General features: G+C 46.7%; 1 protein-coding gene across 3 annotated transcripts in view; it reads right to left on the bottom strand.

Annotated features, from left to right (window-relative positions):
- The window catches only part of NRDE2 (NRDE-2, necessary for RNA interference, domain containing), a 55,674-nt gene that overhangs the window by 18,115 nt on the left and 13,527 nt on the right, over window positions 1-24,032 (bottom strand). For all 3 annotated transcript variants that reach the window (XM_047080232.1, XM_047080231.1, XM_047080233.1), the window contains exons 3-9: window positions 21,890-22,120; window positions 18,802-18,951; window positions 12,538-12,988; window positions 11,292-11,697; window positions 9,259-9,392; window positions 6,758-6,878; window positions 1,308-1,483 (exon numbers count right to left, since the gene is read on the bottom strand). In XM_047080232.1, coding sequence (XP_046936188.1) covers window positions 1,308-1,483; window positions 6,758-6,878; window positions 9,259-9,392; window positions 11,292-11,697; window positions 12,538-12,988; window positions 18,802-18,951; window positions 21,890-22,120 — 1,669 coding nt within the window. The remainder of the gene's footprint in view (window positions 1-1,307; window positions 1,484-6,757; window positions 6,879-9,258; window positions 9,393-11,291; window positions 11,698-12,537; window positions 12,989-18,801; window positions 18,952-21,889; window positions 22,121-24,032) is intronic.

The following is a 24,032-nucleotide window of genomic DNA, read 5'->3' as shown; positions in this document are numbered from 1 at the left end:
AAAGCTGTTCTACTCCAGGCTCTGATTGGAGGAAAAGCTAAGGGACAAGGAACGGCTCACAGCAGCAGTTTGGTCCAGAGACGAACTTCCAGAAAATGGCTGGAATTCTGAGCCTTGAGAATGAACTTCTGGAAGGGTGACCCTGAGCGCCATAAAACCCAAACACCAAGACCCTACTCCTCCCGACACAATCAGCTTCGGCCAGAAAAGGGACTCGCCTGGCGATGGGCCATTCACCAAACATCCGAGAGTGGAGTGGAGGTTTCCCTGAAGTCAGCCCCTCCTTCCTGCCCAGAGCTCCCCACTTTCCTGATCCTAACTGCAGTCTGGCCACCCCATTCGCCACACCCCAAACATTCCAGGCACCCATGCTGACTCCTCTGCCTGGAGCAGAGCTGGCTTCAAATATTCACTCACCATCCAGGAACATTAGCCGAGCACTCACCCCAAGAAAAGCACCGTCCACGCACTGTGACCCGGCAGCAGGCAAAAATCCCCACCCTCAAGGCAGGTAGGTTGTGAGGGTCACAGACCACAAACCAGGCCGAAGCCAACAAGCCTCGCCACTGCAAACACCCCCACCCCCCCGCCCCCTGTCTGTACCTAGAACATGCTGTGAGCCACGCAGTATAGTTGGTGTCTTATGAAACTGGGTCAGTTTCAGGTCTCAAAATAGAATCTCTTCCTTTAATGTAAATCGTCAGAGCTGCTGGTCACTAGACACAGCGCAGCACAGACCAAGGCATTCGATGATAGTAAGTGAGATAACGTGAGACGTAAGTCAAGGACTCGGTAAGTCAAGACGTAAGCCAGGACTCGGTAAATGCTACTTCCCTCCCCAGCAAGACAAGCGGTACACGGATTGTCCCGACACGGCCTCTCCATCCAGGTCCTCTTGTCTTCTGGAATCAAACCTATCTGCTGTACCTCTGAGGATCCCAGAGTGCTGCGGGGAAAGTGGACGCGGTTAAAGAATCTAGGACGGCGATACCACGTTTTAAAACCCTGAGTCCTCAGGCTTCTGTGTGAAAAAGTAACTGAATAACCTGGAAGACAATCTCCGGGGAAGCCTGCCCTCCTTACCTGGGGACAGGAACTACCTGGTCAAGTTCCTCCAAGCTCCCACGCCACCAGTGGCCCAGGAGGTCCCCACAGACAGAAACAGGAGCAAAAGCTAACATCTCCCAAGCCAGGTGAGTGCTCAGACAGTGAGCTCAGCAAGCTTCTTTCAGGTGACCAGACCCCAGGGGAACGGGGAGAAGGCAGAGACCCCAAGGCCGGCCTCCCTCCTGGGCCGGGGGACCTGCCTGTCTCTCTGGATCCTCACAGTCTTCCTCGGTTTGCTTCTTGGTCTTATCAGGGCGCCACGGCCGCCAGTGCCTCTGGTCTCGGGACCGCTCGGTGGCAAGCCAGATCTGCCACCTGGGCAGACTCTTCTCTCTTATTTCCTGGTCCTCATCTTCTGGCTCATCATCATCATCATCTAGACAAGAACGGGACTTTTAGCCCCCCTCACCGGCCACGGACACCCAACCGCTCTGCTACGCCAGCTGCTGTGGGGGGCCCTGGAATGCCATGATGAGTAAGACCCAGGCCCAGCCTTCTGGGACACCCAGGGACTCAGAGGCACCGAGGGACTCTGCCATCATCCATCAAATCCCCAAAACTCCCTGGAAGATTAGCCAATGAAATCAGATGATTTTTAATGCTATCACAGCAATTAAAATGGGAATACGCACATTACAGAACAGCACTGCCCAAGAGGACTTTCTGTGATAATGACATAATATGTACCCATGTGTCTAATACGGTGGCAACCAGCCATGTGACTTACTGGGCCCCTGAAATGTAGCTGATACCGGAACTAAATTTTTTATTTCATTTTAATTAAAATGGCCACATGTGGGGGCGCCTGGGTGGCTCAGTCGGTTACGTGTCTGGAACCGTCTGGCTCTTGGTTTCGGTTCAGGTCATGATCTCACGGTTCATGGGTTTGAGCCCTACATCGGGCTCTGCTGCTGACAGCGTGGAACCTGCTTGGGCTTCTCCCTTTCTCCACTCTCTCTCTCTGCCCCTTCCCTGCTCGCTCACTCTCTCTCAGAATAAATAAACTTCAAATAAAATAAAATGGTCATATGTGGCTAGTGCCTACGTATTTGGACAACACAGTTCTAGAACGCTAAATGATATTTAATGACAGCACTGGTTCAACCTTTCTAAAGCCACCAGAATTTTCAGCCAGTGGCCTTATGACTACAACTGGTGTCCACTTCTCAAAAAAAGGTAATTCAAGATTATCCTGTACTTTCATTTTGTTTCCTAATTCTGAACATGCAGAATGGAAGAGGAGAAAAGTTCAATATTTAAAAATAAACAAACAGGATATATACATTGGTACAGCCACGCAGAAAACAGTTGGCAGTTTCTTATAAAACTAGACACGCACTTATTCAAAGACCTGGCAACTACAGTCTTTGGTGCTGATCCCAGAAAAATGAAAACCTACGTACACACTAACACCTGCACACTAACACCCACGGCAGCTTTATCCATAGTGGCCAAGCCCCGCAAACACTCCAAATGTCCCACAGTAGTAGGTGAAACGAGCTGATCCGTCTACACCTACTATTCACAGTAAATGTGAATACACTATGGACACGTGCAACAATTCAGACGGATCTCAGGGGAATGATGCTAGGTGAAAAAAAAGTCAATCTTAAGAAGTCACACAGAACACAAATGTTGGTGAGGATGTGAAGAAACTGGAACCCTTGTGCACAGGTTGGGGAGAATAGAAGATGGTACAGCGCTCTGGAGAACAACATAGCGGTGCCTCGGAGAAGTTTTTAAAACTACCGCATGATCCAGCATTGCCACTTCTGGGCACACGTGCAGAAGAACTCTAAGCAGGTTCTCAGAGACACGTGTACTCCATGTTCACAGCTGCAAAAGGTGAAGCAACCCAAGTGTCCGTGGACAGGTGAACGGATAAGTAAAATGCGGATGCCATTCAGACTTAAAAAGGGGGGTACTGAGGGCCGCCTGGGTGGCTCAGTCGGTTGAGCGTCTGACTTCAGCTCAGGTCATGATCTCACGGTTTGTGAGTTCGAGCCCCTCATCAGTCTCTGTGCTGACAGCTCTGAGCCTGGAGCCTGCTTTGAGTTCGGTGTCTCCCTCTCTCTCTGCCCCTCCCTGCTCATGGCTTCTCTCTCTCTCTCTCAAAAACAAACAGTAAAAAAAATTTTAATTAAAAAAAAAAAAAGGAGGTACTAACACATGCTACACGTTGGACAAACCTGGAAGACATTATGCTAAGTGGAATAAGCCAGTCACAACACAACAAGTACTGTCTGATCCCACTTATCTGAGGTTCCTAAAATAGTCAAATTCAGAGACAGGAAGTAGCATGGTGGCCGTCAGCCGGGGTGGGATAGGGTGGGGAGAGGAATGGGGAGTTACTGCCTAATGGGTACAGAGTGCCAGCTGGGCAAGATGAGGAGGTTGAGGAGATGGACAGAGGTGAAGACAGTTGCACAAGAGTATGCATGTAGTTAATGCCACTGAGCCATATATTTAAAAATGTTTTTTAAGTGGTAAATTTTGTGTGTATTTTACAACAGGAAATTGTTTTAAAAAGTCACACGCCCTATGATTCCACGTATCTAACATGTAAAATAACGTGACAACATAATAACAGGGGTGGAGGGCAGATCAGTGGTCCTCTGCGGTGGTCGTGGGGGCGGACATGGCTTTCAGGCACAGCATCAGGGAGCCCGGTGGTGACGAATCGTTCTCCGACAGCGGGGGTGGTTACAGGAAGCCACGCCTGCGATTAGGCTGCACAGCACCAAACACGCAAGCAAATGAGAGCTCGTCAAGCCATGAGATGCGCGGGTGCGCACGCGCACTCACACATGCACGCGCGTGCGCACACAGGAGACCGCCCCAGGGTCACTTCCAGGTTGTACGACTGCACAGTCGCTGGTGGGCCCTGGGGCGGGGGGAGGGGGCACAAAACCTCCCTGTGTATTTTCCAACTTCCTGTGAATCTCTATTTCAAATTAAATGAGTAACAAGAACTCCAGAGAATTTAAAGGCATGATGTGTACATTAGCATTTTAAAGTTTATTTATTTATTCTGAGAGAAAGAGTGCGAGTGGAGGATGGGGAGAGAGAGAAAGAAAGAGAATCCCAAACAGGCTCTACACTATCAGTACAGAGCCCAATGTGGGGCTTGAACTCACAAACCGTGAGATCATGACCTGAGCCCAAGTCAGATGCTCAACCAACTAAGCCACCCAGGAGCCCCTGTACATTTGCATTTTAAACTCAATATTCTATCTATGGCTCAGTCGGTTGAGCGTCCAACTTTGGCTCAGGTCATGATCTCACAGTTTGTGGGTTCGAGCCCCGCATTGGGCTCTGTGCTGACGGCTCGGAGCCTGGAGCCTGCTTGGGATTCTGCGTCTCCCTCTCTCTCTGTCCCTCCCCCACTCATGCTCTCTGTCTCTCAGAAATAAAAATGTTTAAAAAAAAATTTTTAATAAATAAAATAAACTCAATATTCTATCTAAACACTCTTCTGAGTTATCAAAGAAAGGTAAAATTTAACTATTTATCACCTTCTTCTAAAGACTTACATTTAAGGTAACCCTTTAACCACACTGAAAACCTCTCACCATTAAGAGAAATCACCTGTGAGTCACACATCAGACTTAGATACCTGAACTTATTACATTAGAAATTCAACAGATTACATGGTTTTGGAAAGACATATATAAATATGTAACAACACAGACTAACAGAAAGTGAGGGTGAGAGAGAAGAAATAAGCTGTGATGTATGAAGAAAAAACACCTCAGAATCAATGATAAATACCAACTACACTCTAAATGCCGACCTTGTCAAGATGGACAAGAAAACTTAAAGCAAAAACAAAGAATAGTTATCATTTCATTTTTCTGGAAACAAGAAACGGTCAGCCTTTCTTCTGATCCTGTTGGTTTTCTGGAAGGATCCCACTAAATTCATTTAACTCAATAGAAGATTCTCCGTAACGGAAACGCCAACTTATGTCCGTAACTTGACATTAAAAATCAAGGTTTTACCACTTGCATTACCTTTCTGGGAAAACAAACTTCACATCTGATTATGAGTAACTATTGGGCCTTTGAGCACTTTTCAGAGAAGTAATGTTAACTTGGTCCCTGGACACTGCTATGAGAATTCTACTTTCTTCTCACAGAACATGGTAAACCTTACAACATAAATTCCATGCACTTTAAGAGTCTTGCCCATTAAAACAAAAACAAAAAAAGCAGCCGAAACACAGAGAGGCATGCTGAGCTGGTACCTCAAAGAGAAGTTACCACCAGAAAGACTTCCATTTTCTGGTCCTTCATGGGTCTTGCAGACTCACTGGCTTAAGAGGGTAACACCTACAAGCATTTTGCCCTGCAGGTCATTTTTCTTCATATAGGAACCCCTGGCGAGCCTGAAGAAGGTTTCCAGTTCTCTTTGGGAGAGAACACTCCGGGAGAGTCAAAGTAGCTGAGCCAAGCGAGCGTGACCTTCCCTGATGGCGCTGCCCCCAGCAAAGCTGCCCCGGGCACCTGAAGGGCCAGAGAGGCCACCCGGCCTGGAGCGCTGCACAGACACACTGACCGCGGCTAATCCAGAGTTTTCGTTCCTCAGGTGAAGACGCCGTGGCCAGAAGGGTGACGTGTGTGAGGAGGGGCCCCCTTGCACTTTCAACAAAACCAGGGTGTGAAATCCCAAGGAGCTGAGAGCTGCACTGGCCAGTACGACAGCTGCGCACATGCGGCTACGGGGCCCTTGGAAGTGGCAAGTCTGAACTGAAATGTGCTAGAAAGTGTAAGATACACACCAGACTTCAAAGAGCTCGTATGAAAAAGAAAATGCAAACTATCTCAATGTTTAAATTATTAGTTACATGTTGAAATATTAAGGTTTTGACACACTGGGTTAAACAAAATATATTCCCATTAATTTCACCATTTTACCTTTTTATTATTATTTTTAGTTTTTTATGTTTATTTATTTATTTTTTTGAGAGGGGGGAGGGAGAGAGAAATCCCAAGCAGTCTTCGCACTGTCAGCATGGAGCCCGATGAGGGGCTCAAAGCCACGAAACCATGAGGCCATGACCTGAGCCGAAAGCAAAAGTTGGACGCTTAACCGACTGAGCCACCCAGGCGCCCCACCATTTTACCTTTTCAATGTGGCTCCTAGAAAATGTAGTTATTTTTGTGGCTTGAATTATGTTTCTATTGGACAGTGGTGTCTTAGGGTGTAAATCTGGAACGTGCTTTGGGGTCACTTAGAATGAGTTACACAAATGCTAGTTAGTGTTTCACAGTATTCCTAAACAGGCAAGTGTTTGTCAAAGGATTTGTTGGTCTGTCCACTGCCAAGGAAAGAGAAAGACTGACTTAAGTACACGCTAAATGGGGCAGGGAGAGGGGGGATTTCAGGAGCAACCTTATAAAAGGAAAAATGAAAATTATTGCCCTTGGAAAGAAACTCGAACCCTCCCAAGGCCTGAGGGGTTGAGTGAAACACCCTAAGGGTGAAGGACAGTCTATTCTCCAAATGCAACCACTTGACGTATTTTTGACATTCAATGTTCTTCAGGACTAATAAACAGCTTACACATATAAAGAAATAATCATGAAGATACGAAAACACATTCCAGAAGAAAAAGGCAGAGGCATACGCATCCTGAGAGGCGCCTTACCTGGACTGATGACCACCCAGCCGCCCCGCTCCTGCTGGTGCATCCACGCTCTCCAGCCTCGGGCGCCCTTCTCGCCAACCCGGGGCTCCCCACTGTCCCAGAAGGGCTCAAAGAATTCCACCTGTTCAGGATGAAAATATGGAGGTTAGCCTAAGTTGTACAAAACTGCTGAGTCACTGAGCAGAGTGCGTTCTGACTGGCGTAAGAGGGGCTCATGGCAGAAATCTTGCTCGCCATCAGTCTTCCTAGTAGATGTGGGATACATCCCCAAAATAGAAAAAACTAATTACGTAGTGTGGTGGGCAGCCTCCAAAATAGCCCCCCAGGACCCTGACCCCTGCCCTGTGGCTTTCACACCCCTGAGCGAGGGCTGGACCCAGTGACTTACAACGAACACAATACGGCAAAAAGTGACGAGCTACCACTTCTGAGAACCAGTGACAAAAAGACCAGCCGTGGTCACCGAGAAGGGAGGGCCTCCAGCTGAGTGGGAGAGGAACGGTTTCCCAGCTCTGACCCTGCTGTAGAACAGTCTAACTGGGAACAGTGACACTGCCAGTTCCCTTAAAGCCACTGGGCCCCTGAATACCTGAAATCATGTTGCTTTCCAGACCTTCTGTGGGGAAGGGGATTGATTCAAAGTTTCAACAGGACAGCCTGGGAGCTCCTGATGGCATGACCTCTCAACTCTGTGTTCCTAACTGGCACAGTGCCCAATACATAGTAGGGACTCAATAAACGCTTGTCAGCAGAGAATGGCACATGGCAGGCATCTGGTGAAGAAAATGGCCTGCGTGTTAAAGCCAGGCCCTGGGATCACACCTCAGCTCTCATGCGTTTGGGGCATTAGGTCCGCTGTGTGTGGACCCCAGTTCAGTGCAGTAATTCCCCGTGGAAGAGAAGTGATCACAGCCACGAACAGGAGAGCAATCGTCTCATCAGCTGACAATAAGGACTTTAAAAGTGAACCAACGACTTGCTCAATGGAAGCTTTTATAAGAAACGTTTTGAAGAGGACGAGGTGGCCCACGGCCCAGGAGCCGCAGGACCGTCCAGCCTGAGCCTGGAGGAGCACCACACACACTAGGAAGAGGGCTGCGTCCCCGCACCGAGGGCCCGTCAGCCGCCTCGGGAAGGGGAGCTGGGAAGACCACCCCCCTCTCCACGGGTCTTGTTGTTACAGGAGGGATCGAAGAAAGTCACTCTAGAAAAAGAAGTGTATCTTTTTTTTTTAAGTGTGACGGTGATAACCAATTTATTCATCCCACTGAAACAGACCAGACTCTGCTTCTTTGATGTTATGCCGTGTATGGTAACGAGGTCTCTCCGTTATAAAGATATGGTACGTCACCAAAGAAAAAGCCTTATTTCAAAGTTGCCTTGCAAGTGCTTTGAGACTACATGTGCTACTAATATTTAAAATCTCCAGAGTGTGCAACGGTGGACACTCTGGGCGAGTGGCTCTTGACGCTTCACAGTCCCGGGCAGTGCCCTCCCCACAAGTCGCTGTCCTCATCACAGACAGTGAGTGTCGGCAAAGGGCGGCAATGAGGGCCACTCCGATCCTGCCCCCGTAAGCACACACCCTGTGCCCCGCAGTCAGCTGAGACTCACGTCTACGGCACGGCATATTCCTAAAATAGCAAAGCACATCTTAAAATAATGTTATCTGGCTTATCATACTGCTAATCAGTTATACTAATATTAACCAATATTCTTTAACCCAATTTTGCCTAGGAAAAAACAGATCAAAATAATGATGATAAAAATAGTCTTCAAATGCAATTCACGGACATTCCACAAGATGGAGACCTCAGCCTCTCAAGACCTCTGTTTAAGTTCACCATAAATTCAGCTATCCTACCCATCTTCCACCAGAGCCCCTTCGCAAAGCAGGAAACTGAGATTTCTTCCAAGGAAAAAGGGAAAGGAAGGCTTTCTTATACGGCTCTGTGGTAGAATGTTTTTACTGCTTCAACATCACAAATATGGGCAATGTTCATGTGTCACCTAAATGATAACAGATCCCCCATTAGGACATGTGTTGACAAACCACCACCAAGTAACAGCGTTTGCAATTCCCACGAAGATCTTAGGTGGTGGAAATGTTAACTGGGGAAATGATGTAAGACCGAATTTCAAATGCACGAAGGTAGGACAGAGTTAAGATGTGACTTCAGAAGCGTAACAATTGCTTCTCTGCCTGGTGAGGACAATGAGCACTGAAACAAAGCTCCTAAGAAAAAAGGGGGGACATAGTGAGTCTTTATATGGGGGGGGGAAATCCTTCATCTCTCCATGTTTCACCACCTTCATTATGGAATTTTCCTTGGATCACCACAATACTCTTGAGAAATAATTCTCAGCAAGACTGATACAAAGGAGGACAGGATATTTGAAAAATACCAGCACCATCTCCCAGGATCACACTTGCCCCCAGAAGAGAGAAGAACGGGAGAGGGAGGAGAGAGGGAGGTGGGCCACGCAACCAGAACCCCCACCTGTCCTTTGGTGGGCAGGTCTTTCACACTGTCGGGTTTGAAGAAGGTGAAGTCGACCATGGCCTGGAACAGAGAGACCGCCTTCTCAGAGTGACCAGCCTGCCGCAGGAAGTGGCATTGCTGAAGAAAGAGAGCTGAAAACGGGGACAGAAGGGAGACTCCTGTTAACAGCATCAAAGGGAAAGAACACAGCTTCCAAAGCATGCATTCTGGGGCTCCTGGGTAGCTCAGTCGGTTGTCTCCGACTCTTGATTTTGGCTCAGGTCATGATCCCAGGGTCATGGGATCAGGCCCCACATCGGGCTCTGTGCTCAGCATGGAACCTGCTTGAGATATTCTCTCCTTCCCTCCCTCCCTCCCTCCCTCTCTCTCCCTCCACTTCCCTCCCTCCCTCCCTCTCTCTCTCTCTCTCTCTCTCATCACCCTCTGCCCTTCCCCCTGCCCCTCTTCCCCTCTCCCCCCGCCCCCTACCCTCCTTGTGCACACTCACTCACACTCTCTTTCTAAAAATAAATAAAAAATAAACAAAAATGTGCATTTCCACACTGAGAATATCTTTTCTCCAAATTTAGTTACTGTGGTAATTTCAAAGCTGTAATAACACATGTCCTTATTAAAAGGATTCACAATGGTACTGTAATCAAATGATGTACATTTATCCCAATTTTTATATGAAACCATCGTGGAATACAAATACTGACAAAAACTACATATGTTATAGGAAAAGACGGCAAAAGGTTGGTCTGAACAGTTAATCAAATATTCAAAGCTCATTATGCCACGAAAAATTCTCGGGAAAGGATGATGTAGATTGTCATCAGAAAGCAGAGATGTGTGCCGAAAGCTAGATGGCAGTAACCATCGGCAGCTTTCATCATCTCTTCAGAGTCAGCTGTAAGCAAATCAGGGTTCCATGCTCGAAGACATTGGTTTGTCTCAACTGTGGTACAATTCCATTTACTAAATACTACTAAGCTGTATGAGCATACCGCGAACGGTATCAAACATGAGACTCTATGTCAGCGTGGCAAGTGCTTATTATTTCTGGAGCAATATATTTCTATCTTTGGAAGGTAACAGAAATAGCAAGGGTTTGATCAAATAAATGCCTGCTGTGTGCCACACACTGAGCTGTCTCAGGTAATGTGCAGGTAATGTGCTCAATAACCCTCCAAAACAAGTACTATACCACTGGTGCTGAGGGAGAAACTGGCACTCAACCAGGTTCAGGAACAGGCAAGGTTACCAGGGAAGGGCAAACCCAGGGTTCGAGTCAAGAGTGATATTCTCCAGCTCCTGCTTCACATGCTGCCTTCGGTAGCTCACTACTGGACACAGTTTCTATTCTAGCCTCCTTTGGGACACACCAGAACGGTTAACAGCAAAATAAGAGCTGCTGCTAGGCAGCGGCGCCTGGGTGGCTCAGTCGGTTTAAGCGTCCGACTTTGGCTCAGGTCATGATCTCGCAGTTTGTGGGTTCAAGCCCTGTGTTGGGCTCTGGGCTGACAGCTCGGAGCCTGGAGCCTGCTTCAGATTCTGTGTCTCCCTCTCCCTCTGTTCCTCTCTCTCTCTCAAATAAAGATTAAAAAAAAAAAAAAAAAAAAGAACCGCATCTACACAACGACCTCCAGTCAGCTGGGGCTTCCCCCTGAACACCACAGCCTGAGATCCTAGAACGGGGGAGATGGCCAGACAAGCACCTCCACAGAGAAGGTCACGGACAGCCAGAACATTCCAGACTTCTCTAGGTTTCCTCGGTTAACAAGCAGAAAGGCTGGAACTTCCAGGCCAGTGATACTTCTCTAACTTTACTGGCTCTAATGCCCACCCCACCACCCCCTGCCCCCGACCAAGAAGCTGGAAAGGGGAACATCTGTGGTAATCACAAGGAATTCCAATGCTTTTTTGTTTAAATCAGTTTTATCCATGTCGACACTTCTAAAGTAAAGCAAAACTAAGTGTTCATTTCTGGCGAAAGCCGAAAGAAAGGAGAGCTCCCCCCAGACAAAGGGATCCGGTCCTCGGCTTCTTACCAAACATGGCGTCCTCGGTGCCCGGCAGGGCGGGGTGCGATAAGATGCTGCCGTCCTTCACGGCAGACAAGGTGCTCAAGCACTTGCCGTACAGACCGTGAATTTTTGACACCGTAAAGGTGCTAAACTGGCTCTGGCAAAATAAAAGGTATTTCTGCCACAGGGCTGTATCGTTGGGATGCAGAAAGATCAGTTTCTGCCACTCTTTGGCCAGGGCGGAGGGCTCCCAGAACTCGGAGCAGAGCTTCAGCTTGGCGAGTTTCAGGTCCACGCTGCTCTGGTTGCTTTCGATGGCCCGCTCCAGGATGGCCAGCTTCTTCTCCAGAACGAGCCTCAGAGACCGCTTCCGCTTTTCCTGCTCTCCTTCCTCGATGGCATACAGGCCAGGGCTCTGCATGACCTCGTCCTCCAGACAAAAACATCAAGTTACAAATGCGAACGGCAGTGGGGGAGCCTCAAACGCTCACCGCCGGGACAGAGACGCTCACAGCCCTTCCGGGCCGCACCGCCCGTCACCTCTCAGAATCACTCGTTAGTCCTGCTTTCTTGATAAGCATTTATCAGGGTTTTGTTTTGTTTTTGTTTTGAGTGGAAACTCTGCTACTGGGGCACCTGTGCCACCTGATATGTTTGATCTTGCGTTTATTTCCCTGTCTACGCTCCGGCATTTCAAACTTCGATCACGTATCAATAGCCAGGGTGCAGTATCTTGGAAACTGCTTCCCAAGAGCCAACTTTACCAATAAAACAGCCAAATGTGAGGCAAAATAGGATAATGGTACACGTGGTTCAGCAACAGAGAAGTAGGACGAAGACAAAGCCATGTACTTTGGGACGGGAGCAGCACAGCTCTGACCAGGGAATGGTGTGAACACCACCTTCTCCCCTGGATTCTGCGTGTTTTGCACGCTGTCTATACCCCACGGGTACATCTCCCTGCCTGGTGAACGTCTACTCTTCTTTCCAGATTCGGGTCAGATTTCACCTTCTTCTGGAAGCCCTTTCTCACTCCCTAGTAGCAGGTCACTCCCTCATCCCACCCCCAAGTTCTGCACGGAAGCACACGCTACCCCACACTGCATTTATTCAGTCTGACCAAGTTCAGGGCGAGGGCTCCAGTCTAATCATCCTCAAACGCCCAGTGCCAGGGTTCCTCCCAGGGGCTCGAAAACCGCGGCACAGCAAATCTGTTTTCCCCAAACTAGGACAGTCACTCCGGTAAGAGAACTGGGACGGCGACACTTACCTGAAAAGCAACAAATGCCATCCACAGCTGAATATCCCGGGGATTCTCCCGAACTCTCCTGTTAAACTCCTCCACTTTGGCCTTGAGCAGGGCATGCTCTCTGTCTGTCTGTGAGTCTGGCTGCTTTGATTCTTGCTCTGAAGGACCCTGTCCTTGTAACCACTGCGTGGTGGACTGATCGTAAATCCCCAGAGGGTTCAACCAGGTCGTAACAGGAGGAACCACATCATCCGAGCCCTTCACTGGGATAAATGAGACCGGTTCAGATGAGGGAGGTTCGGTTTTACCGCCAACGGCGACTCCATCAATGTTCATTAGTCCCACGCTCTTCTTCGTGAAATAGCGCTCGACATGCTTGTGTGAGTGCTTCTTTTCTGTGGCAGCCCCCTCCCAGGATATGCACTGCTTCTTAGGGTTAATGCCAAGGCAGGAGTCTCCTTTCCTCTTGTATCTTATATTTGCAAAAGAAAAGAAGACACCGAAGGCGTTATGTGCATGGCCTCTGCACAGGCGAAGGCTCAGCTCAGCAGACCTCAGCTCTCGTTAGACAAGTTAACTGCATGTATTCAAATTCACCTCACCCTCAAACTGTTTCTATTTAGAGAAATATGAGAATTAGCAATTAACTTTTTCTGTGTTTGACTTATTCCCCTAAACACTTCAATTCTTTGTTAACATCTCATGAATTTAAGATCATGCCTGTCCTCCAGATTCTAGTAATTTCTATTTTCCTGGAGCTTGTAAAGTACTGCCCCACACGTTTTGTCATCAATCATCACAATCATACATACCCAGGCAAGGGAGAAATCCTCATCCCCTTTTACACTATTGCTAAGGACACTGAAACCCTGGGTGATAATGTGTCATCTGTCTCCTAGACCAGTCCCTTTTCTTCAATGTGGCCCTGCATCTCCACTTAAGAAGAAAATGGAGAGGGCTAAAATTGTAGTTTTAGTCCTGAAACAAAAGTATGTTGGATAAAATTACAGTTGGCTAGTTTCTACTCTAGGGGAAAAGAGTCTGGGTTCTAAAATGCTTTTATGGGACATGTAGGTGTCCCCAGATTTACAAACACAGGACCACCGAGTATCTGCACAAAAGCTAAGGGAAAGTGTGCACTTTTCTGTACGCATGTTATACAAACAGTCAAGCAAAAAATGGGCAAGATCTGGAAGGAATTCACCAAAGAGGACATGAATGGCCAATAAGCACACGCAGAACTGCTCAACACCACTAGTCATGACGGAAACGCAAGTTAAAACTACGAGATACACAGCATACCCACCAGAACTGCTAAAATTAAACACTGACTCTCATGTGCTGTTAGTGAGAATGTGAGTTGGTACAATCACTTCGGGGAAAGGTCTGTAAACTAAACTTAGACTTACCAACTGTGACCCAGCGATTCTATTTTAGGTATTCACCCAAGAAAAAGGAAACTGCATTTCTACACAAAGACTTGTGCTCAAATATTCTCAGTAGCTCTATTCATAACAGCCAAATACTGCAGAGTCCAGACGCTCAGCAATGAAAGAACAGATAAACAACGGTATGGCCACACAATAGAAGACGACCGGCAGCGAAAAGCAACGAAGTACCGATAAATGCCACAATGTGGCTGAATCTCCAAAACATCACACTGAGCGAAAGGAGCCAGACACGAAAGGGTGCAGACTCCATGATTTCATTTAGACGGAATTCCAGAACAGGCAACGCTAGTTAATGATGGGGAAAAAATCAGAACAGCAACTGCCCCTGGGGAGATGGGGAGTGGACGGAATGGAAAAGAGCGTGAGGAGACGTTGCGGGGTCACGTTAATGTTCTATATTTTCATAGGGGGCTGGATTATACAGGTGTATCATGAAGATTTGTGTGTTACACTGTATGCAAATTTTAAGTCAAAAGAAAAAAATGAAACAAATCTTGAATGCTAGTTAATGACATGCATTCTGAAGCATGGAGGAGGCAGCATACTGATGCTGGCATCAAATAAACAAGGTGGGTTAGAGGACAGACGAACAGATAAATATGTGATCAGGCGAGGGCAGCAAGATGTTAATGGCAGAACGTAGAGGGTGGGAATACGAGCTTCTTTCAACTGGTGCTGTATTTTTTTTTTTTTTTTTTTAATTTTCGTTAACCTAATGCTGTGGGGAGCAGCATGAGGAGGACAGAGCTGCCGCTGTCTTCTGTCCTCTTCCAGAAAGCTCTGTCTCCACCATCTCCTGGTCGAGGCCCAGCAGCTCCTTTGCCTCCCCATAGTCAACAAGTGCCTGAGAAGCCTCCCTCACCGCTCACACACGCCCGTTCTCTTTATCGTCTCCCCTGGCCCCTCCTAGGTTACTTCCTGACGGTCTCTCCCCAGCCTAGTCCATAGAGTGGTCAAAACAATTTTAAGGTCTCCCCTTCATGACTGTTTTGTTTTCACTAAAAATGAACGGTATTACGACATTCACATAATCTCTTAAAAAATGTTTACAGAGTTTTCTGATGTTAAAGTGCATTTTGTAAAACCGATTTTAAGAGCTGCACTTTATAACAGATGAAAATGATAAAGGAGAAAAAAAAGAATCTTACTGATATATATCAAGTGCCTACTTTCAGATATGTGAAAATAGTTTTAAAAATAGTTGATGTTAGGGGCATCTGGGAGGCTCCGTCGGTTAAGCGTCCGACTTCAGCTCAGGTCATGATCTCACAGTTCGTGGGTTCAAGTCCCGCGTCAGGCTCTGTGCTGACAGCTCAGAGCCTGAGCCTGCTTCTGATTCTGTGTCTCCCTCTCTCTCTGCCCCTCCCCTGCTCACATTCTGTCTCTGTCTCTCAAAAACAAAATAAATGTAAAAATAATAACAATAATAATATATAAAAAAAAATAGTTGTTACTAGGGGCATCTGGGAGGCTCAGTCGGTTAAGCGTCCGACTTCGGCTCAGGTCATCATCTCAAGGCTCGTGGGTTCGAGGCCCGTGTAGGGCTCTGTGCTGACAGCTCAGAGCCTGGAGCCTGCTTCGGATTCTGTGTCTTCTTCTCTCTCTGCCCCTCCCCTGCTCATGCTCTGTCTCTCAAAAATAAATAAATGTTAAAAATAGTTGATATTATGGCTTCAGGCTTTCCTCCCTACTTTAAGCACTTTGCCACACCATTAGTTTTAGCAAATATCATTTTTATTGTAAAGCTTTAAATTGGCCCACTGGAGGGGTAAGCCCTCATTTAAGTTAACGTCCTTCTATTTGGGTTTTATCTAATTTATCACTTGTCATAGAATCTTAATTGGGCAAAACCTAGGATGTAATTTAATGCAATATTCCTCCAAAGGCAGGCATGTTTCCTGTAAAATCCTTATCAAATAGTCAGCTGGTCTTACCTGAATAATTCCAGAAGGAATTATTGGAGATTCAGTGAAGGATATCAATGGACATTTAATTTAAATGAATTCAGCTATAAGGAAAAGGGAAGGGATGGGAAGGGAAGAGAAGGGAAGAAAGAAAAGAAAAAGGGACAGGGTATGGGAAAAGAATATATTTAAATCAAGCATATAATTCTGCCCTGAATCCACTGAGTGGCTCTGAGTCCCAGAGTGAGCTGTGCAATAATAAATTTGCCTTTCTTTCAGTGACTTCAATTCACACATGGCTCTCATGGTGGCAGTCACCTGGGTCCACATTCCAACCTCATCATTTACTAACAAGATGACCCTGACCAAGCTATTTCAAACAAAAACCAAAAACCTGTCTGTGCCTCAGTTTCCTCATCTGTGAAACGGAAATAATGGTACCCATGTCATAGAACACAGGGACGATCAAAAAAGTTTATAAATTTGAAGTCCTTAGCCATATAACAAAGACTAGATAAGTTTAAGTTATTATTATTTTATAAGACTTGGCTCTTAAACATAAGCCAACTATTTCATCTGGTATACAGCCAAAGAAACAATCCATTCCAAAAATGGATTAAAACTGAGCTGAACTTCACTGACAGCCAGGATGTTAGTCCTAAGGCATTTTCCGAAGGTAATTCTGACTCTTGTACACAAACCCTAGGTCCCGTTCACTACAATACTCTAACACACACCAGGTCACTGCTGGGATGCTCCCACGATGAGAACATTTGCTCTGATACTGAGCCCAGTCTTTCTGGAACTTCCACTCATTGGTCCTGGCTCTGCCTTCCCAAGTCACACAGAACGTTGCCAACCCACCTTCCAAAGACGATCCAGCAAAGCTTAAAAGACAGTGACCATGCTGCTGTCACAAGCCAAATACCCACAAGCCCTCATCTGGTCCTCACAGGACAGTGCTAGCCAAGTCCTCTCAATGCTCCTGAGTTGTCACTGCCCCTAAGTGTGAAAATTCACAGCCTGACAAAACACCCCCTGTTCTCTGACCAACTCACAATGCTGTGGGATCAATACCTTCCGAGATGTGGACATTTAACAGCTGTACAGCCATTAATCCGGTCAAGACTTACCTCTCCTAAACTTTAGGAATTAACTGGAAAATAACACCAACGCCCAAGCCCTTCCCATAGTATCTTTGCAATTCAAATGAATAAACTGGTCTCATTACTCTCTTCCTAAGGTCTGGGCCATTCATTAGCACAGATTTAAGAGCCACTCACTGTGAATACTTTTCCCTTTTCATCTATTAATAAATAATGCCTCTTTATTTTTGCAAACCGATTTCTAATTCATATCCATTATTTCTGATATCTGAGTGCAAGACCCAGCAGGAGTTAACAAATGAAGAAACAGAGGCTCAGACAGGGTAAGGGATTCACCTGGGATTCCATTATTAGTCAACGGCAAAGCCCATTTCCCAATCTAGAACACAGCCTACCAGACAACCAGGCCCATCTTTACTTGGGGACAGCAAAAGAACATTACTGGTTCGAGGAACACAGGTTCCCCAAAAAGCTGCTTCCAGGCAGTATGATCTCCGGAGGCTACGTAACCTGTCTGAGGTTGCTTTCCTCGTTCGGAAAAGAAGAGTGCGGCCCTCCTCACACAGCAGCTGGAGGGTCAGACAGGCTAGCGGGAGTGGAAGAGCAGGCTGGGCCGGTGTGCGCTGGCCTCCCCAGCTTTGGCTGGGTCCTCCCACGTCTGTGGCGTGGAAAATCTAACGAGACTTTGAGGAGCAGGAAAATAACTCAAAAATATATGAATACACTGGAACAGTCATGCCTCTCAGACGTGACAGTACGCAGCTACAAACACGCACTAAAATCTTATGGATATAAACACATCGTAAAGGAAATCTTTGTTGGAATCACTTATGTGGTGAGGAGTAACGTCATGATGAATGGCAACCATGAAAATTGGGAGGTGCAGCAAAGTAATGGAAACTGACATTTAGTTTAAAAAGTAATCAGCTTATAAAGAACGATAACGGTCTCCCCTTGGCTTTATATTCCAATATTCTCTACCTTCAATTTTCATTACTTGTAAGCTGTTTGGGAACAGAGATTGGGTGTCACTGTTCTTTGTGTCCCGACAGTGTCCTACAACTACTAAGTGTCTAAGGGATTTAAGAAGCATTTAAATATTTTTGATTGGCAGGCTAGAAAAGTTTAATGAACTAATTACTGAAGCAAATACCATCACCCATTTTTTATCTGGTGATGTACACTAGAAACATTTTGAAAAAGTCGTTACTATTTAATGTCTTTTTTTTTAAATGGCTTACGTGGGGGAGAGATAAATAAAAGTCTTCATAACTTTTAAAAACGGCATATAGATCAGGGGCACCTGGGTGGCTCAATGAGTTCAGAGTCCAACTTCAGCTCAGGTCACGATCTCATGGTTTGTGGGTCCGAGCCCCGCATCGGGCTCTGTGCTGACAGCTCAGAGCCTGGAGCCTGCTTCGGATTCTGTGTCTCCCTCTCTCTCTGCCCCTCCCCTGCTCACCCTCTGTCTCTCGCTCTCTCAAAAACAAACACTTTAAAAAAAAAAATGGCATACAGATCAGACCAAATGGTTTCTGGATAGTTTGTCACAATTACTTCAAGGTATTTTTAGAGTAACTCGTTCAACAAATATTTACTAAAAACCTATTACAAAGGAGACCTGGATCCTGACCTCAAGGTTTAAGCTTTCGTTTCAGAATGTGAGAGATAAGACACATATGTCAACACCTCGGCAATGGGGGCCACCCCCCGGAATCTAGAAGGGATGGGAGCAGAGACGATGCAGAGAGGGCTCAAGGGGGGGCGGGGGGAGACAAGTTACTTCCCACCAGTGAAAATCAGCAAAGACACCGTGACGGATACCTTGCTATATCTCCTCGGTAGAGAGACTTATACTCCCAGTTTGCAGGATCCGGTTTCTTATCTGTTCTGAAGGTTTCCCCTGTGAGAGCCTGAACGTCCTCAAGCCAGACGCAGCGGTGCCCAGTATCAGCGACGGCGTTCCCTTCTCGGCTGTGGGGCAGAGGAAGGTGAAGCACAAAAGGGACATCTAGTTACACGGCCCACCTCTTCGGAAGTACGGAAGGTAAACATTTCAAACGCCGCACGGCATCAAAGTGCTTAAATGCATAAACTGAAAGGCGCATGTGTCACAAAGATGGAAAAAACTTTAAAATATAAAGCAAAAACTGTCAACGCTAAGTGGCATCTTACCAAGAAGTCAGCCTACCTCAGAAATTAACCTGATATAGCTGTTCAGGTATTCCATTAAATGACTGTAACTAGAATTTCAAGCGTATGTGGTAAACAAGCGGGCTGCCCTTGCTTAGCCTAACTCATCCAAAAGCGCTCCGGTTATTCCAGCCGAATCTTGGCAACAACAGCAAAGCTGCAGCTCTGAATGGGTCAGCCTCAGACATCACTGAGGCTCGGGCTGAGTCTTGTCTGGACAGCTGGGCTCTGTGGACGGTGCCTCGGCCTTGTGTGCTGACCCCCCTTGCAAAAGGGCAGAGAGAGTCCACTGTGAGACGAGACCCTTCGGTACCCCCAGAACCAACTAGAGAGTGGGCAGACTTCCTGCCAAGATGCACACGGAATCACTTCCCAGGAGTCAAATGAGAGCGAGGGCAAGTCTTTCTGGCATCTAACATCCTCCCTGCTCTGAAGATCAGCTCATAATGCTGCTGACACACAAGAGGCTGCCAGGGCAGAGTCGCAACGGCATTACCTTTGCTCTCTTTGCTGTCTGGCTCTGCCCAGAGAGAAATAACGACTCTAAAGGCTTCTGAATCATTCTTGGCTGGGAATACAAAGGAATGGCATTTCAGGGACACAGAGTAGGTTTCAATCAGTATTTCCTGAATGACAGCATCTCGGGTCACAACACACAGCGATTTTTAACATAGTCCCCTCTGGAACACCCGGAGGGTTTTCTGTTGACAAACACCGGAAGGGGCAGCAAAGGGAAGGAATGAGGTGGATGCATTCCAGAAAGAAATGGAAAGCCTGGGGGGGGGGGGGTGCTGCAGACCACTCCCGGGGAGGAGACAAGGTCTGATCCGTCCCCTACCAGGTACTGAGGTCAAGAAGCAGGACGAGGTCTGGGCTTTGAGCAGGGAAGGGTCTGCCTCACCTGAAGATGAAGAGGTCACCCTAGGAAACAAAGGTCCAGGCGAAGCTGTCGCCTTGGGGGAAGTGGCCCCTTGATCACCCTGAAATAGAGTCCCGTGGGGTATACTATACCCCTGAGAACCTACTTTCCCCACATCCTGGAAATACTCTCACAATGCATCAGTATCTTAGTCCTTGTCTCTATGGAAACAATTCCTCCAGGCCATCTTCCCAGGGAGAGGCTACAGAAGTTCAGATCAAGAAAATAAGAGAGCAACAATCGATTTTGATCTTAATGGGGATATTCTGCAAAGTATCAGTGAACTTAAAAATGCCATTTGGATCACAGAAGTATCAAGAGGCTGTAAAGATCACCTCCGATGTGACTAAGCACAGGCTGAAAATAACTACCTTTCAAGTTCAAACGGTAGTTCCTGTGTGGGTTCAAGAAATCCTTTAAAATTCACTTTCCTCGACGGTAGGAAAAAAAGGACAGGTAGCTAATGGTGAGTTTTCAGAAGAAACGATGATTAATGTATTTTTCTTTGAAGACATACTGAAAGCAAAAATATCAGTAATGCACTCATTCACGTAACAAAACTGTATTGAGCGCTTACTACGTACCAGGCCCTGTGCCAAGCACTGAGAGAACACAATGGCAAGCAAGACGGGAGTGATTCCTGCCCACAGAAATTCAGTCAAATTCAGAGCCCTTTTGCTGGATTCCCTTATTTTCCCCTCCTAGAGCAAATGTGGGTTACAGGTATAGCACCTGAGACGCAGAGAGAGAGCTAAATCAATCTGTGTCTTCTGAGCCACAGAGGCCTGCAACGTTCTCCACGGTCTGATGGCAGAAGGACCCAGGAAGACAGCGGCATCTGCCTGTCTGATGGCAACTCTATGGGCAGAGTCCAGACTTACTCCAACACAGAGCTCTCACTGACCATCAGTGAGACTTCTAAGCATATGATGAAAGCAAATCATCCCTAAGAGTCAAAACTTCTTAAGAGCACTGCATTTTTTTTTTAAGTATGTCTTAAATTTTCTCTCTTCTAGCCCATATGAACAAAGGAAAGAAAAAAGTGAAGTGAGAAATCACTCAGGTAGTTTCACCACACGCCACCTGTCACAGGCACCACAGGGAAAAGTGCCTCCCTGTGTGGGAGGCCAGGAGACGAGGCAGAGAGGAGCTGTGAGCACCTGTGCAGCCGCCGTGCTGTGGGACAATGTGAGCAACACGCTCACGGCAGACAGTGGAGCAAAATGTGAGGAGGAGTAAAGCCCCCAGGAAAGGAGACACTGTGGTCACGAGCTGGTCCACACTTTCAACAGGGGTTCTAAATAAATGTGGAGAAAAGGACAAAGGCAGCGATGGAGTGCTACATTAACCTCAACCAAAGAGTGTGTGTGTGTGTGTGTGTGTGTGTGTGTGTGTGCGCGCGCGTGCACGTGGGGGTGATGCGAGCGATCGGAAGTGTGGGGGCCAACAGCCCCTCCCAGATGGGACCCTACACGACGCAGGAAAGTGGCCCATATTCCCAGGCTGTGCGTGGCCCATCCGCCATCTTTCAAAAACCCCAAAGACTTTTTGTCTGAATCAGATTTTGACACAACCATTACTGTGTCTCAATAACTTTTCTCAAATAAAATCATGACTCTAATTTTTTGTAATGAAACTTTTCTTCTAAATGCTAACCTAATGGTAGAGCTCTCTTTGGAGAGTTTTGGACTCCAGTTGACTAAGTGGCTAACCAGGCATTCAAACGTCTAATTTGTGGCAACAACTGAGGGGAAAAATTCAAACTTTGAAGTCATAGGTATTTACGAACAGAAAACCTACTTTGGTTTCTCGGATTCCTTTTTACTGTCTCTAATGCTTCTGGAAGCTTTATCCTTTTCAGAATCACTATCTGGCTCAGACCCACTGCTACTGGACCGCCCATGTTTTCTCCTGGTTTTCTTGTGGTGATGCTTCCTTTTCTTCTTTTTCTCTTTCTTCTTTTTTCTGCTTGTTTGTTTGGGCTTTTTGTTAGTGTCACTTTCATCCGAAGGCTCTGATTTCAGAGGGCTCCTGTTGGGGAAAATCAGTATCAGAGTAATTTTCAAAAGAGAATTAGAAAGAAGACTATGTAAATAAGCAAATATGTAAAAGGGAACTCTGCAGTGCCTTCCTGGGTCACAACTCCCCTTAAGGACTTAAGAGTTGGACCTAAAACAACAGTAGGTGAAGAAATCCTAATTTCAACAGTTTCTAAACCTAGATGTGGGGCTCAAACTCATGAACCGCAAGATCATGACCTGAGCCGAAGCTGGACGCTCAACTGACGGAGCCACCCAGGTGCCCCACATCTATACATTTTTGAAGGAAAGTAATCTACCAGTCATTTTATCAAATATAGTATTTTTTTAAATAACATTATAAAAGGTTTATTTTCAGTCCTACATATTAAGGCAATATGTCCTTAATGATGAGGGAGGGTGGGGCAAGCTGAGGGCAAAATACGGGCTGGCACCCCGCACCCCCACGTGGGATATGTGTGATGTGCCTGGGACACGCCTGGCTCCCCAAGAACAGAGAAAGTGTTTAAGTGCTTGCCATGGTGGTGTGGGACACTAAGGCAAATGAAAACTGAAATTCCCTTACTGCCTACAACCCATTGACAAGTCCTTGAAACTGGCAGGGTGACCTCCCTCTAGGAGCTCAGCTGTCTCCAGGATGACGCTTTGCTGGGGGCAAAAGACAACCTTGGCTTAACATTATCCCAACCTCGAGGATCCTGTAAGTCGACTTCCCTCATCCCACCTGCCCCGAGATATATGCTGGCAATCCTACTCCAAGCTTGTGCCCCACCCCCCATACATCTGAAGGGTCTCGTGACTGAGGTTTTATTAAGCTCTAATAAGCGGCATTTCCCTAGCAACAGCCAGCCCCTCAAGGTCCTGGAAACCTTGCTTCCAAAATTCCTTAGAGACTTACTCTATCCCTGACCCCCTCCCAACCTGAGGGTATATAATGAGCTCCCCATCAGGACCCCAGTGCAGCTCTTCCTGCCCATGGGTCCCGTCCCCATGCTTTAATAAAATCAGCTTTATGCACCAAAGATGTCTTCAAGAGTTTGTTCTTGGCTGTCAGCTCCAGACCACCCCACCATCACCCCAAAACTTCATCACTTAATGCCAAAAAAAAGATTTCATTCTGGTCCTTGCGTTTAAAAGCTCCAAGGAGCTCTTCTGCATTACTGAAACACCTACAAACAACTGCCTCATGCATCAACTATTCTCAATTTCCAAAGGCTTCTTGTACTTTTAGAGTCCTGGCTTCCCAGGGTTCATCATCTTAATTAATGAGACCATCTAGTCCATATTTGCAAGAGAACTCATTTCTCAATTCAATGATCTACAACAATTTCTTTCTTTTTTTTTTAATTTAAAACTTTTTTTAATGTTTATTTTTGAGGGGGAGAGAGAGAGAGAGAGAGGGAGCACAAGCAAACGGGGGAAGGGCAGAGAGAGAGAGACAGAGACAGAGACAGAGAGAGACAGAGAGAGAATCCAAAGCAGGCTCCAGGCTCTGAGCTGTCAGCACAGAGTCCGACGCGGGGCTTGAACCCACGAACTGTAAGATCATTACCTCAGCTGAAGTCGGACGCTTAACCGACTGAGCCACCCAGGCACCCCAACAACTTCTTTCAAAGCTTAGTCCAGATATGTGCCATTCTGCTTTCCCCAAAGTTTCCAGGAGATGTTATCCTACATTCTACCACACCAGCATCTTGTTTTTCCAAAACTGCTAAAAATGCAACTGAAGAGATATCTGAGTGACAATATTCTAAAGGTTACTAATGAGGTTAGTCAAGTTACTTAAAGAATCACAATGATGCCGTTTCCCTTGGGGCTTAATTATTGGCAGTAACTGTGTCTCGCACTTGCCACTGTAACGCAGGGGGAAAAATAGGTGCAGGGGAAAAATAGAAAGAATTTAG

Source organism: Lynx rufus, unplaced genomic scaffold (assembly GCF_022079265.1).
Source record: "Lynx rufus isolate CCGP_SWC_20201006 ecotype Redwood Valley unplaced genomic scaffold, mLynRuf1.p SCAF_17, whole genome shotgun sequence".
NCBI classification, from domain to species: domain Eukaryota; kingdom Metazoa; phylum Chordata; class Mammalia; order Carnivora; family Felidae; genus Lynx; species Lynx rufus.
This window is presented reverse-complemented; position numbering and strand designations above follow the sequence as displayed.